Source organism: Halichoerus grypus, chromosome 5, assembly GCF_964656455.1.
Source record: "Halichoerus grypus chromosome 5, mHalGry1.hap1.1, whole genome shotgun sequence".
Classification (NCBI taxonomy): Eukaryota; Metazoa; Chordata; class Mammalia; order Carnivora; family Phocidae; genus Halichoerus; species Halichoerus grypus.
In genome coordinates, this window is record NC_135716.1 from 17,059,938 (window position 1) to 17,076,669 (window position 16,732).

The 16,732-nt window shown below is 44.5% G+C and overlaps 1 protein-coding gene and 2 non-coding genes across 5 annotated transcripts in view; 1 reads left to right on the plus strand and 2 right to left on the minus strand.

Annotated features, from left to right (window-relative positions):
* C5H8orf76 (chromosome 5 C8orf76 homolog) overlaps positions 1–16,732 on the plus strand; it is a 19,574-nt gene continuing 2,842 nt past the window's right edge. Inside the window, exons 1-6 of one of the 3 annotated variants that reach the window (XM_078072050.1) lie at positions 1–149; positions 3,758–3,853; positions 4,579–4,722; positions 9,059–9,516; positions 13,585–13,717; positions 16,106–16,234. In XM_078072050.1, the coding sequence (XP_077928176.1) occupies positions 33–149; positions 3,758–3,853; positions 4,579–4,722; positions 9,059–9,516; positions 13,585–13,717; positions 16,106–16,138 (981 nt within the window). In that variant the 5' untranslated portion in view covers positions 1–32 and the 3' untranslated portion in view covers positions 16,139–16,234. Of the gene's footprint in view, positions 150–3,757; positions 3,854–4,578; positions 4,723–9,058; positions 9,517–13,584; positions 13,718–16,105; positions 16,235–16,732 lie in introns of those variants that run through there. The other 2 variants (XM_036108363.2, XM_036108364.2) reach the window with 2 other exon arrangements.
* Positions 2,381–2,459, minus strand: LOC118545850 (small Cajal body-specific RNA 18). The gene has a single exon (XR_004922259.1).
* LOC118545851 (small Cajal body-specific RNA 17) lies at positions 2,552–2,692 on the minus strand. Its single transcript, XR_004922260.1, has one exon.

Consider the following 16,732-nt stretch of genomic DNA (forward strand, 5'->3'; position numbering starts at 1 on the left):
GCCCCCTCCCGATCCCCGGCGGCGAGCGCGCCATGGAGACCGGGTGCTGGTTGCTGGGCGGCGAGTTCGAGGACTCGGTGTTCGAAGAGAGGCGGGAGCGGCGGCCTGGACCGCCGGCGTCCTACCGCGCCAAGCGCTGCGAGCCGCAGGTGAGAGGGCGGGGCTTGCTGGCCTCTCTCCGGACCCCGGGCCTGGCCTCCGCGGGTCCCGGGCGGGGAGCGCTTCAAACGCCCGGCTCCCGCGCCGCCGCCCACGGAACCCAGGTCCTCGCGGTGCCGGTGCCCGCCGCCTCGCCCCGCCGACCCTGCGCCCCCGCCGGCCTCCCCTCCCGTTGTCTTCCCCCTACCCCACGAGGCCGGGACGTTTCCGGAGCCCCACCCGGTGGGCTCGGCCCACTGGGCCCCGAGCTGTCGGCGATTAACTCGCACGGGGCGTTTGGCGGGTGTCGCCAAGGCTCGCTATCCTGAAATCTTCAGTAACTCTGTGCGCCCTCACTGAATCTGCAGCCGGGCAGTCAGGGGCCCCAGAAATCCGGCCACCGCCCACTTTCCAAAACTTCTCTGCTCCCCAGACAGCGACGTCCCACCCACGGGTCTGCCCTTGTTCAATGATTCTCCCAACCCACGTCAGCCCCGCTCGCATGGTCACAGCGTTCAATTGTATCCATTTCTTAGAGCACACCTTGAATGCCGCCTCCTCCAGGAAGTATTTTCTGATTCCTCCTTCCGAGCAAATATGTTTGACTTGGAGTGCCCCCCCCGCCCCCCCGCCATTCAGTTTGTATTACAGCACTTGTCAGTAACCTAAAGCTCTTCGACCCGGAGTGCTAAATGATCACAGGAGAGAGGGGGCTTAACTTTATGTCCTCCAGTGCCTGGCAGTTTTCGTTAATAACAGGAACTCCGTGAATATTTTGAATTGGTAGAATATTACTTGGTGTTATTGCATGTATGTAAATCTCATCTCATGTATAAGAACTACAATACTATGTATCAGAAACTTAACCTGTTTCAGGCACTGTGCTAAGTTCCTTTATCTGTATTGTCTTCATTTTTCCTTAAAACCGTTGTACTTAGGGGGCGCCTGGGTGGCTCAGTCGGTTGAGCGTCTGCCTTCCGACCCAGGGTCCTCCGCTCTCTGCTCAGCGGGGAGCCTGCTTCTCTGTCTGCCTGCCACTCCCCCTGCTTGTGCTCTCTCTCCCTCTGTCAAATAAATAAGTAAAACAAAAAACAAAAAAACAAAAAAACCCATTGTACTTAAAGATGTCAGGTGCTCAGTAATTACTGAATTATGTTTGTTTTATTTAACTTATCTTTTCTCCTTATCACATACATTCTTTCAAAGTTACATATACTAGTTGATCGTGTAGACTAAAACCAGGAATGGACTTGGGAAGTTATGTGTGCAGCATTAAAAGCCGTGGTTATGAGATAGGACCCTGCATTGCAGCGTTGGCTTTACCACTTGCTTTCCAAGGTGTTAATTCCTTATTTGTAATTTGGGAAAAATAATATTTGCTGGCTCACAGGGTTACTGTGGAGTGAAATGGGTGAGATACTTGGTCAGGTGTGATGTGCTTACACTTACAAAGTAAAATCCAAAGATCACTTGTTTTTAGGATTTGTTTGGTGTATGATGCTGCTCGTAAACTCAAAGAAGCCTTATTCAAGTCATGTTGATTTCCCTGGGTATAAAACCGGGAGCTTGGGTTAGAAGACTTCTCTTGTCTCTGTGGGACAGAGGTCGGCCTTATCCAGCACTTCACCTCTTTGTTCCACCCTTGCTCACAGTTCTTCCCTCCTTTCTCTTACCAGAAAGGGGGATTTGAAGCCATCCCTGTTCGAATGGTTGCAGGCCTCAGGTTATGTGGGAGAATAGAAACAATCATTTGAAAGCCAGTTTTTCTTGATCATTTCCCAGTGGGATCATGAGAATTGCATGAAGGTTTGCAGTTCGGCAGTTCTTGTTCAGCTGGGATCGGCATTGTGACTGGAGAGCCGTAGAGCACGAAGGGAAATTACGGGTTCAGGACATAGACTTGTTGACTTACGTGGTACTTCAGGGACAACAGAAAAACAGCGGTTACCAGCTTTCTTCGCTGTGATGGATCAGGCGAAGGAGAGAAACTTTTACTAAGATAATAGGAGGGTAGTGATACCCAGGCAACACTTTTAGAAATAGAACCAAGCGATTTTGACATGATGGTAGAACCACCACAAATGCAGTTGCGTTTTGATAGCACTTACCTGGGGATAGACTACGTTCAGCCTCAGTATGTTTTACTGTGAGTAAAAGGGAGCTTTACTACTTTGAAGCTGGAAAAACTGGCACACGGACTGCTTTTTGTTTTTTGTTTTGTTGTTTTGTTTTGTTTTGTTTTCGGTCTCAGTTCTCAGCACACACTCCATCACCTGGTTCCTAGAACTCAGATTGCGCAGTGGTCACGCCATCATCGACCAGGGCTCACAGTTCAGGGCTCACAGGTACAGCGGCAGAGACGTCCCTAACTCTCCCTCATCTCCAGCCTAGCGCGCGGCCCCTCATCTCCCCGCGCCGGTCCCCAGCCACACCTCGCCTGAAACGTTTTCATAATCCTCTCAGGCTCCGGGCCAGCGGCGCCGCCAGCAACGGGCCCGATCATATAAGGAAAATCCTGCGAGCTCATCTGCGGGCTACACTGGGGACTCGGGGACTCCCTGCCCTCCCCACACTCGCTACCCTCCGTCGGACGCCAATCGCCCCCACCCCCACCCGGCGCCCAGTCTCCGGGTCTCCCCGTCTCCCCGCGCCTCTCAGGCCCAGGGGCCTGAACCTCGGCCCCTCCGCGCAGCCGCACCCCCGGACTGCTTTTTGTTACACCTGTTTTCTCATCTTAATGTTCTTTACTCACTAACCGAGAAATCCCAGTCTCGCTTTCCTTTCTATCAGTAGAAGAGCGAATAAAATATTCCAGATGGGCATTTCCTCAGACTTCTCTTCTACAGGTCCTTGGCATTTGATTGGAATGGAAACGTCCTTGTAGCCTTAATTTCAGTCTCTTTGGTTAGATTCTACTTTTTGCTTTTATGATATTTTCATAAAAGCGCTATAAGCAAAGGTAATTCCTCTTTCCTTTGTCCTTTCCATAAAGAGTTGTCAATCCCTGTTCCATCCACTCTAAAAATGTCTCTACAGGGAAACCTGTCTCAGTCTAAAGAAGCAATGGGAACTGTGCTGGTTAAAATGTAGCTTCCCAGGCACCACGACTCCATCTTGAAATGCTCTAGATAGAACCATATATGTCTGTGCTGCTTTTTCAGTTGAGAGGTTTCTTATTATTGGTATGTTTATTACTCATGATAATTTCAATTTGAAAACTGAGCCATCGCTAAAATTGTCATTCTTCTTGTTGGATGTTTTCCTGTGAGTCTCATCCTAAAGAAATATATATATTTTTTAAGATTTTATTGATTTATTTATTAGAGAAAGCACATGCACAGAGTGTGGGAGAACATGAGTTGGGGGGAGGGGCAGAGGCAGAGGGAGAAGCAGGCTCTGGGCTGAGCAGGGAGCCTGATGCGGGGCTCGGATCCCAGGACGCTGGGATCATGACCTGAGCCGAAGGCAGACGCTTAACCGACTGAGCCACCCAGGCGTCCCAGAAGTATGTCAATTTTTGAGGCTTAATCAATTATGAATGGGAAATTGCTTTGACTTGAGTATGAGGGGGAAAAGCATAACTTAATTCTCTGTAATATGCTATTTTCACAATTTCTAGTGGTTTTATGAAGAAACAGAGAGCAGTGATGATGTTGAAGCTCTAACTTTGAAGAAATTCAAAGGGGACCTCGCCTACAGACGGCAAGAGTATCAGGTAGAATTCAACATATATAAGGTTGCACTACTTGAAATAGGCTCTTGTTCTATCAGTTATAGCATATTAGTTATGAACGTGTTGTTTGTGAGGGTGAATTTAATCTTCTGTGATAAGTGTTTGTAATCTCAGAATCCCAAGTTTCTGTCCTTTTCTACATGGCTCTGTATCACTTGTTTTGTTTCCTGTGCCTATGATATAGTGATCTTTTTGGGATCCTTGCAGGTCTGTTTCCCCAGGTTCTGTGTCTCCTCATTCTGTGGGAGCCTCTAGCACAGATGCCCCATGGAGTCACAGGGGCAGAGCACCCCAAAATGTGTGAGAAAAGGGAAGAACAAGTAGATACTAGGTTGCTTTACATATAAAATTTCATTTCTTCTTCACAAGAGTCATTGTTATTTTGCTGATGAGAGAAGGAAGGTTGTATAGCAAGTTAGTGGCAAAACCAGGATTCAAACCCTGGTCTGTTTGGCTCCAAAATGCTCTTCCTACTGCACGGTGTTTCCCATGGTAGTAGTGGTTATATTCTCCAGCCATTTCTTTTCTACCTTTTAGAAAAATAGTACTGACAAATACTCAAGTCTTCCTCGGTTCATTGTAGAGTCGGTTATAATAATATTCTGCCAAGAAAAAAATCATCCCTATAACTGAATCCTTTCTTCTATATTTTTGCCTCTCTTTTTATCCCTTCTCTTCATTTCCTTTATTTAACAAATAATTGGCAGAAAGCACTGCAAGAGTATTCCAGTATCTCTGAAAAATTGCCATCTACGAATTTTGCCATGAAAAGGGATGTCCAGGAAGGCCAGGTTCGGTGTCTGGTCCACCTGGGAAGGCACACAGAAGCACTGGAGATTGCTACAAACTTGGTAAGTGGTTTCACTGCTTACATTCCTTTCGCTTTCCTGGGATTGTTGAATAGTTTGTTTTCTAAAACAAAAAAACAAACAAACAAAAAAACTTGCTAGCAGCAAAATCTGTGGGTTTGCTTAAGTAGAAGAAAATCTTTAGTGGTATAAGAACTTTATAATGATGAACAGTTCGGAGCTCTAGACAGTCATTTTCTTGTAATATTTTTTTCTTTCCTGTGTTATGCTCAAAATTCTTCATTGCCTGAAAATCTCATTTGTAAAAAAAAGGTTTTACTCTTGTTAGGAGTAAGTGTTCAGAGTAGGAGGATCATCAGTAATGTTTTTCTCTTAAAATTTTTTTTTTTAAGATTTTATTTTCCAAAATTTCTATAATGAACATGGATTACTTTTGTAAACAGGAAAAAAATTACCCAAAAAACCCTAAATATCATACTAAGCCAAGCTTAACAGCCTTTTTTATTCTTAAATGGAATTCGCAGAATCCTTTTTTAAAGGGGTAAAGAAAAGCAGTTATTTGCAATTCTAGATTCTGCTTGTTTTTGTTTTCAGATGAAGGCATTTTTATTTACTTCTGGTTTTTCTGTGTTTAAATTTTATATGAGGATTGGTCTAAGTTGACCAATCTTAGTTTATAGATGACCAGTTTTCTTCCTCAGAGGGAATTAATGAGGGACCCAGACACTGATCTTGAACCCTGCAGATCAGGCTGACCAGAGGTCAGCCTAAAGTATGCATGCAATTGAGCCGTCCTCCTCCATCTCATTAACTAAGAAAAATCCCTAAATTTACTTGCCAATGGGGTTCATTGCCTGCGACCTCAGCCTCTTGCAGTGAGAGCAAACCTTAGAAATTGTCTTTGGGATGTGGAAAACAAGCTGCGTCTTGTTCTTTTTCTCCCCTCTAATAAATGTGCGTTAATTCTCAAGCTGGAGGGTAAGATTACCTTGTTCAGGAAGCACATGGCCCAAACAGTGAACTTGGTGTTTAACAGCGTTAACAGCGTTCATTCTCAGTCGCCCGGGTCTGCAAATTAGCCGCAGCGTTGGCCCTTTTGGTACCTTTTTCTAGACATCAGGCCCCCGTCCTTCGTTCCTGTTCTGTGCTCTCTTGTCACCTCTCTCTTCCTGGCATCTCTTGCACGTCACTGCTCTGCTCCTCCCTGCCTAAGCTACAGAAGGTGGTGGCAGCAGTGTTAGCATCTGGATCATTCCTGTGGTTCCTTCCAGCTTCGGAAGTCTGTTTCTGCGGCTCAGAGAAACATCTGTTGCCTGTCAGCAGATGCCAGGTGTCCAGAGCTTGGGATGTTACGAAGCAGGAGGAAGGACCAGTCAGAAGACCTTCAGCTCCCCTGGCAGGACTGAGAACTGCCCATCAGGCTTCTAGGCACCCTGTTGGGGAAAGAACCAGCAGTGTAGGCCCGTGGGTCTCCCCCTTTTTTGGGTCTCTTCACATGATTTCAGTGGAGCCTACCAATTTTGCAGTTTCTCACTGCTTGGTACCCTGGGTTTTGTTTTATTTTTAAAATTTCTTCTCTACTTACAGACCTTTCTGTTTTGTTATTAGCTCTGTCCTGTTTCTGTTTTTGTCTTGGTAGTTATCGTCCTTTCGTGTTCTGTGGGGGACAGGTCGGTATACAGCATTGAACAAAATAGACAGCTCGTCCTGGAGTGCCTGTTGGCATATGAACACTTTATGCTCACAACTTCTAATTCATCTCTCTTCTTCATGATTTTTGGACAAAATTTGTAATAGAACTTATATTTTATTTCTTATTTAAATAATTAAACATCTTACAGTAACTGATACGCTTATGTGATAAGCTGTGGTTAAGGACATTGCTTTCCTATGGTAAATGACTCTTTTAAATGTGTGCACTCTACAAACATTGATTTCAGTCTCACCACGTGCCCGGTTCTGGGCTCAGTGCTAAGGTGACAGATGAAGCATATCCATACCGTGCACATACACTGTTCACCTAGAGGGAGAATCCTAAGCCAGCTAACATGCGTCAGCTCTTCTAAAGTACCCTTCGTTCTTTGCCTTCTGGTATGGCTGACTGTAGCTCTGCTACTTACTAGCTGTGTGACTTCAGGCAAGTTCCCTAACTTCTCTGTTGTGACTCATTTCCCTCTTCGATGAAATGGGGATAATGGTAGAATCCATTTTAAAGGATTGTCATGAGGATTAAGTGAGTAAATCTCTTAGAATAGTGCCTGGCATATGTTCGCACTCAATAAATATTAACTCTTGTCATCATTATTGCATTTCAGAAGGAGTTGCATTATTCTGGAAAAATAACACGAAGTCATTTAAATGGAATTTAATTTCCAGAGAGTTATTTACTATTTATGCTGTAAAAACCCTCCCATCAAAATTATGGTTTGGGGGCACCTGGGTGGCTCAGTTGTTAAGCGTCTGCCTTTGGCTCAGGTCATGATCCCAGGGTTCTGGGATCAAGCCCCACATCGGGCTCCCTGCTCAGCAGGGAGTCTGCTTCTCCCTCTCCCTCTGCCTGCCGCTCTGCCTACTTGTGCTCTCTCTCTCTGTCAAATAAATTAATAAAATCTTAAAAAAAAAAAATCATGGTTTGTATGTAACAGCCTCTACCCCAACATACATTCTCGATATGAAATGTTACTAAACAGCATAAAAAGCATTATAGACTAGTTGCAGAAGAAAGGTAGCATTTCTTAAAATCTGTATGTGTTGTTCTCCTTATAAATAAAAGACATGAAGATTAATTAGTTACTGAACATGTGTTATGTCCAAGGGGCTATGCTCTGTACTAGGAATTCAGCAATGAACAACAACAACAAAAAAATGAGAGAAGTCAAAAGGCAAGAAACAGATTCTTAACTATAGAGAACAAACTGATGGTTACCAGAGGGGAGGGGAGTGGAGGTGGGGGGATGGGTGAACCTGGTGTTGGGGATTAAGGTTTTTGCACTTTTGATGAGCAGAGGGGCATGTATGGAGGTGTTAAATCACTATATTGTATACCTGAAACTAACATAACACTGTATGTTAACTAACTGGAATTAAAACAAAGTAAAAAGAAAAAATTGTAGAAGTTTTCTGAAGGGAAAACTCAGAGAAGAATTTTATGTGTGGTCAGAGCTGATTGAGGTTGAAATAAATGAATTTTAAAAAGTAAAACAAAAACCCCTTTTGGAATCTAATGGTCTGTTAGGAAGGACAGAATACAAAACAGTAGTATGAATAAAACCAGATGTATTCTGTCATTGGGAAGGTGCAGTATCACCAGATAGGTCGCATGGAGCTTTATTTTCTGTATTATCACTTAATATATAAATATTTAGATTCTCCCCAAGCTTTCACTCACTGACCTGTTTCTTCAGGCTGCATACTGGGTAGTTTTACTTGCATTTCTCGCCCATTGTAATGTTGTGCGCAGGAGCTCGATCTGGATACTAGTAGGCCAGGTTTTCTTTAGGCTTAAAATTAACTGAAAGGTAATTTTAGTCTGCCATCTGCTCTCCACAGACTAACGTAGAAAAAGAAGCCTTGTTTTCCCTAACCCACAGGGCTTTTGCCATATGTCAAGTTAGGCAAGAGGTGGTGGCTCTGGTTAAAGAGACTTGAAAAGCATTTTCTGATCAGAAGGAAACCAAGCAACCCCTTCTGGCCAAAAATAATTGGCCTTGGTAATGGTTACCAGGGACGGCATTTGGATTCAATTATGATGCCTCATGAAGCACTGAGAGCTTCAGGGCCATCCTGTTTAAGATGTCTAAGCCAAGTCAAATTTGGAAATGGAGTCCATTTGAATCCTCAAGGAAACTGCCATTTGGATTATTAGGAAGCCTGGAATATTAAAATGGAACCATTACCCCAGGGTAAAAAAAGTTGGCTTGGGTCTTTCAGCTGTCTGGCTAAGACAATAAAGATTACAATAAAAATTGAAGATAAACTGACATTTATGATTTGGGTGCTGAATTTTGTCAGGCCACTGTCACATGAATTATGCTATGGTTATGACAGGATGTTTGGGAGTGTCTGGTGGTTATTTTGGTCGGTAGTATGTGTTTCTCTAGGTTTATAGCTTCAAACAGTTGTCTCTACTTGTAGCTATTGAAAGATACGTCTCATTTACAATATACACAACTTGGGTTTTTAGGCATCTCCATTTTTACATGGAAAACGTTCCGCAGTTTAAAGTTTTTAACTCTTGGGCACCTGGCTAGCTGAGTCGGTGGAGCATACAAGTGTTGATCTCAGGGTTGTGGGTTCGGGCCCCACACTGCGTATAGAGATTGCTTAAAAATAGAATCTTAAAAAAATAATAAAGTTTTTAATTATTTTTTCTCCTTAGGAAAATAAAGCAACTAACACAGACCATTTAACCACTGTGCTGTACCTCCAGTTGGCTATTTGCTCAAGTCTGCCGAACTTGGAGAAAACAGTTCTCTGCCTACAGAAACTAATTTCTTTGCATCCGTTTGATCCTTGGAACTGGGGCAAATTGGCAGAGGCTTACCTGAATCTGGGGCCAGCTCTGTCAACATTGTGTGCGTCATCTCAGAAACAGAACAATTTCACCTCCAGTGACAAAACTATCAAATCCTCCTTTCCACACTCAGGAAAAGACTGTCTTTTGTGTTTTCCTGAAACGTTGCCTGAGAGCTCTGTGTTTTCTATGGAAGCAAGCAGTAGTAATAACCAGAAGAATGAGAAAGCTTTGAAAAATATTCAAAACCACGTGGCAGAGAAGAGAGAAGCAGAGTTGCTAGAGACTCAGATGAAAGCATGTGCCTCTTTTATACGAACCAGGTAAGTGAAGAATGGATTAAACAGCACACGGTACTAGGCCCAGGGTAAAGGTGTGATTTTTCTAATTTTAAGCTTCAAAAAGTCCTAGGATAGACATTTGGCTTGTTTTTTAGATTTTTTTTTCCCCTATGGTCTAGATGGAATCCTTTGAACATGTCCTTTTAGTATGTAAGATTTAAAAACAAAACTATATTTGCTCAAGAATATGATTTGTATCATCACTCAAGATAAAATGTTAAAATTGGAAAACATTAAAATTAGGAAAAGAAAATTAAATGTATAAAACATTGACAAAGGGGAAGAAGTATTTTAAACAAGGAATTTTTCACTTGTAGGTTCCACAGAGATCTACTAAAGACAAAAATTGGCTCTTGTGTTTGGATCACTATCGACAATATGAATAAACAATGTTTAACTCATTCTACAGAGAATTCCCATGATTTAGGGACTCCAAACACTTTAAATCCATAGTTATAAGAGTTTAAGGGAAAACAAAGTTTAAGGGAAAGGGGAACATACACTTGACCAAATTCTATACTTTATGAGAGAAACAGATTCTCTTAGGTCTCAGGTGATGCCAAAAGAGTGGTGGTGTTGTTATTGTTTTTAACTCTGGAGAATTCTAGAAATATTAACAGTGAGGCTTACTGAGAAATGCTATCTATGAAGCAAATTGTAAACTTTATTCAGCAAATGTTTAGTGTTGACTACATTACTTTGATTCAGAAGTACATTGAACCAGTGGTATGCTGGGCACATGCTGGGTGCTGGGATCATAAAGATTCTTAAAAAGAGGCCCTTTTAGCGGCGCCTGGGTGGCTCAGTTGGTTGAGCATTGGCTCTTGGTTTTGGCTTGGGTCATGATCTCTGGGTCATGGGATCAAGCCCTGAGTCGGGCTCCCTGCTCAGCAGGGAGTCGGCTTGAGGATTCTCTCTCTCCCTCTGCCCCTCCCCCCGCTCGTGCTCTCTCTCTCTCTCTAAAAATAAGGAAGTCTTTTTTTTTTTTAAAGGCCCTTTCCTTACACCACTCAGTGTGCTGAGGACAGTACACGTGTGGTCAGTGACAGGTGGCCCGGGCACTAACGGGGTATTGGTAGTGGGAGCAGACCCCTACGGGAACTGTCCAGTGTAGCAGGAAGAAGGAAGCTTTACTGGGGGAGCGACGCTTCTGCCAGATGTTTCTGGGAACCTTCATCAGCTATAGAGAGAAATGTGTACTGGAGCTTTGTATACGTTGTTTCATTTTAATCCTCGCCCTCCGTGGGGCGGACGTTGGCACCCCCTCGTAGAGACCAGGGAACTAACTCAGCATTACGCCCAAAGTGGCACAGCCATGAAATGCTGCCATGATTGGGACCCCAGCCTCTGAGTCCACAGCTTGTGTGCTTTCCGGGGCATCTTGCTGACTCTGGACCATTCCCCAGATGAGAAGAGGCGGGCTAGGTAAAGTGGAGGAAAGCACAGCCTGCGGGGTGGAAGGGCCGCTGGGGCACAGGGTCGTCCCGGAGCAGGTGCGGTGACAGCAGCCTTGGTGGTGGAGCCGAGAGGGGGCCGCAGACCGCGATCCAGGATGACACGGTGGAGGGGTGGGGGAGTCAGGGCTCACCGTAAGCAACCTAATAGATTGTTACTGAGTGAACGGGTGTGGCCCCTCCCCTTGCTAGTGGTCTGGCCTTGCACAAATTACTTAAACTCTCTGCTCTCTGGTTCCTTCATCTTCATCTCATGGAGAAAGGGGGAAATGCCTTGTCCATGGGGTGGTTCGAATTCACGTGTCTGAGCTCTTGGTGTAGTGCCCAGTACACGGTCAGCATTTAGTAAAGGCTGTACTTCTGTTAGCCTAAGATGTTAAATGTCATCTTAAAGGATTTGGTCCTTATGCTGAAGGCCTGAATAGTATTTGAAGGTTTTAAATGTCCAAGCGGTGTGACAAGAGCTGTGATTTTGAGAGAGAGATCTGGTGGCTGGGAGGGGATTTTGGAGGAAGGAGTTGGGATCCCGAGACACCAGTGAAGGTGCTGTAGAGTCATCGGTGGGTGTCGATGAGGATCTGACCTAGGATAGTGTACTGGTAATAAAACGAGGACATGGACATCACTGCAGGATGGGATAGACGGAACCTGGTGACCAGCTGAGGGTGTGGGAAAGACAGGGAGGGGAGAGTCCAGGACGAGTCAAGAGTCTACCTTGGGTGTATGGGTGGATGGTGGCACCTTTTGAGGAGACAGGACACACAGGAGGAGGAGCAGAGCAGACTTAGGGTGAAAGTAAAGATTTTGGTTTAATGTGCTGAGATTCAAGTACCTATAGGACATCCTGTTGGAGCTTTTCCCTAGGACGAGTTGAGCTCAGAAGAAGGGAGCTGGAGATGAAGGAGTTTCAGGAAGGAGATGAGCAACCAGATGATGGTGAGAAGTCAGGTAGGATCGACTCTGAGGAGAGGATTTGAAAGTGAGGAGGTCATTTGCAGCCCTTGAGAAGGCAGTTTGAGTAGCAATCGGTGACAAGGCATAGGGCAGAGGGCTGAATGAACATGAGACGGAAGAGGCAAGTGTAAGCTATATTTTCAAGTACTTTCAGGAGCAAGAGGGGAAAGCAAGGACATCAGAGATAAAAGGGGTCACAAATGTACATGCTTCCAGAGGTCAGGTAGGTAACATAAGCAGGTTTGAGTGAGTCGGGGGAATGTGGGTCAGAGCATGCTCTCCTACCAGACTCTCCGGTGACTTCCCATTGCCCGAACATAAATGCCCTGCTTCTTTCCATGGCCTGCGAGATGTTGACCTTTCTCATTTACTACAGTTTTTTGTCTCTCTGTTTCAGCCACAGTGATCTTCATGATTTTCAAACACATTAAGCTAATTCATGTTGTCAGGGCCTTCTTCCCCCAGATATTGTGGTGGCTGGCTCATCATTTGGTCTTAGCTTGAGTGGTAACTCAGAAAAGCCTTCCTTCACTGCTCTACCTGAAGCAGATACTTTATCCACCCTGCTTGGATTTTTTTTTTTTTTTGCACAGCACTCCTCACTACCTGAAATCATCTTATTTGTGATCTCTCTCCTTCCATTCCATGAAGCAGGAAGCTGTTTTGCCTACCAGTATCTCCCAATACCTAGAGTAGTGAGTGGTCCATTCAAGACAAGAAATGAGTGAACAGGAGAGCTGAGTGCTAGTGGGAATAGCAATAGGGACCAGTGAGGCCTGAGGGAAACTGGAAAATCTACACATTCAATATTTTTTTGAAGATTTATTTTTTTATTAGAGAGAGAGAGAGCGCGCCCGCGAACGTGTGAATGCACAGGAGCCTGGAGAGGGGCAGAGGGAGAGGAAAGAATCTCAAGCAGACTCCCTGCTGAGCACAGAGCCCGATGCGGGGCTCGATCTCACCACCCCGAGATCATGACCTGAGCCGAAATCAAGAGTTGGCTGCTCAACAGACTGAGCCACCCAGGCGTCCCCACATTCAATACTTTAAAAAAACAATGAAGAGAAGGAGCCATGTGGCAAGGACAGGAGGGAGGAGGAAAGAGAAGACCAGGTTATGCTTATGATGGGAAGTTAGTGGTGAGGCAGTCCAAGGAGGTCATCAGAGGCTTGTCAAAGATTTGACCCTGCTTCTGGTAATTAAAGTATGCTGGAGGATCTAATTAGTCCTTGAGGTCGAGTGGCTGTGGGTTCAGGGGGATTTCAAGGGTCACAGAACACTGACTTCAAAGGAGCACATCCTGACATTTTGTGAGGAGGAGCCTTTGATTGGGAAGCTTGTCCTTTTCACTCCAAATTGTTTGTGCTTTCAATCACTTGACTTCTACAGGAAGCCCTTTTGAGGTTTTTCTCCCTAAAGATTTCTTTGAGAAGCGTTGGTCTATGAATTTTAGAAAGGTGACTCTCCAGTGCAGTTTGCTCAATTTGCTCAAGTGGGAAGCTTTAGGGATTCAAATGAAGGTGAGTACCTTCCTTGAGCCTAGTTGGATTCCCATCCAGCCCAATACCTGTGCTCTCTGCGAACATTTCCTCACTGCTTTCCCTTCCCTGTTGCACACACGTTGGGACTTACTGTTTTTCAGGCTCTTGCTTCAGCTCACCCAGCCTCAGCAAACATCATTTGCTTTGGAGAGGAACTTAAGGACTCAGCAGGAAATTGAAGATAAAATGAAAGGGTTCAGCTTCAAAGAAGACACTTTGCTGTTGATAGCTGAGGTGGGTTTATGTGAACCAAGGCAGCAGAGGTATATTTCCTGGCTCCAGTACCGTTTTTTAAAAAATAGCCGAATCTCCTCTACTAAGGGACTTTTTCCCTGCTTTACGTGCCTTTTGATCACTTAATCCGCGAAAGCGGCCTCTTCGTCATCTTTCTCCTGCAGGGTGCTAGGGGCGGGGGCTGTTTCATTTTCCTGTCTGTGCTTGTTAGTACCTGCCTGCTTGCACATCATAAATGCCCAGTTATTGTTTTTTGAGTGCTGATTAAACGAATGAATGAATGTTGACATTTCTTGCAGCATTTCCGTACGTTTTTCCTTCATTTGTCCTCATAACACTCAGAACAGCCTGTGGGGACAGGTGGAGCTGGGAGCGAGGCTCAGACAGGTTGGCACCTGCCCCACATTTTAAGCTGCAGAGCTAGACTGGAGCCTGGCCCACTACAAGTCCATTTTCTTTCTGTTCCACCTTTCTGCTACCTTGATGGTTGCAGAGAAATTCAAATGTCAGGGTTTTTGGTTTTTTTTTTTTTTTTTTAAACTTTATTAGCTTTTTTTTAAAAGTGATGTTGAAATTACTTAAGATAGCATTTGGAGATTATCTGTGTTTTTATTTAAGTTATTCACACTAGTTCCTGTTAGTATGTGACTGAAACTTGATAGTTCAGGTACTTTTCCCATGAAATAAGTCTATATCCATATCCATCCTAACATCATTCTTTCAAGAAATACTTATTGCTCATCTAAATTGCCAGCCTTCTTTCTTCCTTCTCTAAACTAAGCGCCCACTTGGACCCCTTTTCCCTCTTATGGGACCACGGTCTCCTCTCACTTTTCTCTGAGCCTCTTTCAGCCTTTCCTTTGAGCCCACAGACATGCGCAGCAGATAGCCTGTCCCTCTTAAGTTTACTGTAGCCTTTCCTTAGTCTTTGTTTTCCTTCATCTTTCTGGTGTCCATAGCTGTTGGCCACCCGCTTTTTGTTTACTCTTCCCTTTACTTCCGAGGGACCACAGCAGTCTGATTTTCTCCTGTATTCTTAATATTCCTCTGCCCCTTGGAACTTCCTAGTTTCCTGTGTCTTAAGTCATGACATTCTCTGAGGTTCCACTTAAGTTCTCTGTTCTCTCTGCCATCTCCCACGGAAATCGTAACCACACTCATGGCTTCAGTTGTCACCTCTGGGTTGGTATTACCCTCTAATCTATATCTCTAGTCCCATCTCTGAAACACTAGTCTCACATCTCAGACTAGTTACCTCCTAAGTGACTCATCTGAAATGATTGATGATCCTGCTGTCACTTCAGGTACAAAGTTCTAAAATGGAGCTGCTCATCAAAACACTTTCTGGTCAGTCTTCTGTCAGTATCTAGCAGAGAGGAGCTGGAGAGAACCATCTCTTCATTCTAGACTTTGTTTTTTTCATCAGTCCTGTCTGTCATTCTTTTATCCAGAGCTGGGACCTCGCTAGCTGGGGGCCATCTCCTCTCCAGTCTCACCTCTAGCAGGCGCCCAGCCGCCCTTCCTTCAGGCCCACCTTCCATTTCTCTTGCACCACCAGCACGCTCGTCCTTACGACCTCGTGCTCGGCTCACAGTGACCTCTTGGCTCGGCTCTGCTCGCGTCCGTGCTCTCTCCCCTCAGATCCGTCTGAAACAGTGCTGCTGCGGGGTTTACCTCACAGCCTCGCTTTGAGCGTATTACCTGCCTGCTCGAAAACTCAGCACGTGTGTCCCCATCACCTTGGAGGTCAGGTCTAGTGTAGGGGCCTCCACATGATATCCAGGCCCTTCCAGAGAGTAACTCCAAACTTAGGACCTCGTAATTCCTTACACAAATCTTTTGCATCCTCTAGATTCATCTGCCACGTCTAACAGCCTTGCCATGGGTAGTCTCATCTCCACCCACTGACTGTATTCCCATCCTCAGAGACCCAGCCGAAGTCCCACATCCTCTAGGAGGCTTTCCCCAAACATTCCTGTCTGTGGCAAGGACTCCCTCCTCTGAGCTCAGGGAGAGTCAGTGCTTGAATAGATAGCACTTTGCCACCCCCCCCCCCAACAAAATACAAGAATATGTCTTCCTTTTCAACTAGATTTTAGGTTTCCTTATAATAAGGTTATCCTTACAAAGAAGACATTCTCCTTACCATGTTCAGTGTATCTGTGGACTGCATGGAATAGTAGTTCTCCACCTGGACAATGCATGTGAAGTACCTGTGGAGCTTTTTAAAAAAGACAAATGTCTAGGCCCTCATTGGGATTATAATGTACATTTCATTTTGTGCTCTGTTAATCTTACTTCGTGACATGAGCATGACCCTGTGTCCTTAAATATCCATTGATTGCATACTTTTTTTTTTTCTTTTTATCGTTGTTTTATTTGAATTAGGATCTAGGGGCACCTGGCTGGCTCAGTCGGTAGACCGTCCAACTCTTGATCTCAGGGTCGTGAGTTCAAGCCCCACGTTGGGTGTGGAGCCTACTTACAAAAAAAATTAAAGGATCCATATAAGATCCAGACTGTATTTGGTTCTTCTGTCTCTTAAATCTCTTTTATTCTGTAGCAGCTCCCCTTCTCTGCTTTTTTTAGGATAAAAAATATATATAACATAAAATTTGCCATCTTAATCATGGTTTAGTATACAGATCATTAATTACATGCACAGTGTTGTGCAACCATCAGCACTATTTCCAAAATTTTTTCACCATCCCAAACAAACTGTGTAACCATTAAGCAATAATTCTCATTTCCCCCTCCCTCCCAACCGCTAGTAACCTCTAATCTACCTTCTGTGTCTATGAATTTGCCTATACTAGATATTTCAAATAGTGGAATCCTATCTATAATATTTGCCCTTTTATGTCTGGCTTATTTCACTTAACATAATGTTTTCAAGGTTCATCCATATTGTAGCATGTGTCCGAACTTCGTTCCTTTTTATGGCTGAATAATATTCCACTGTATGTACATACACACCACATTTTGTTTATCCATTCATCTGGTGAATGCCACTTG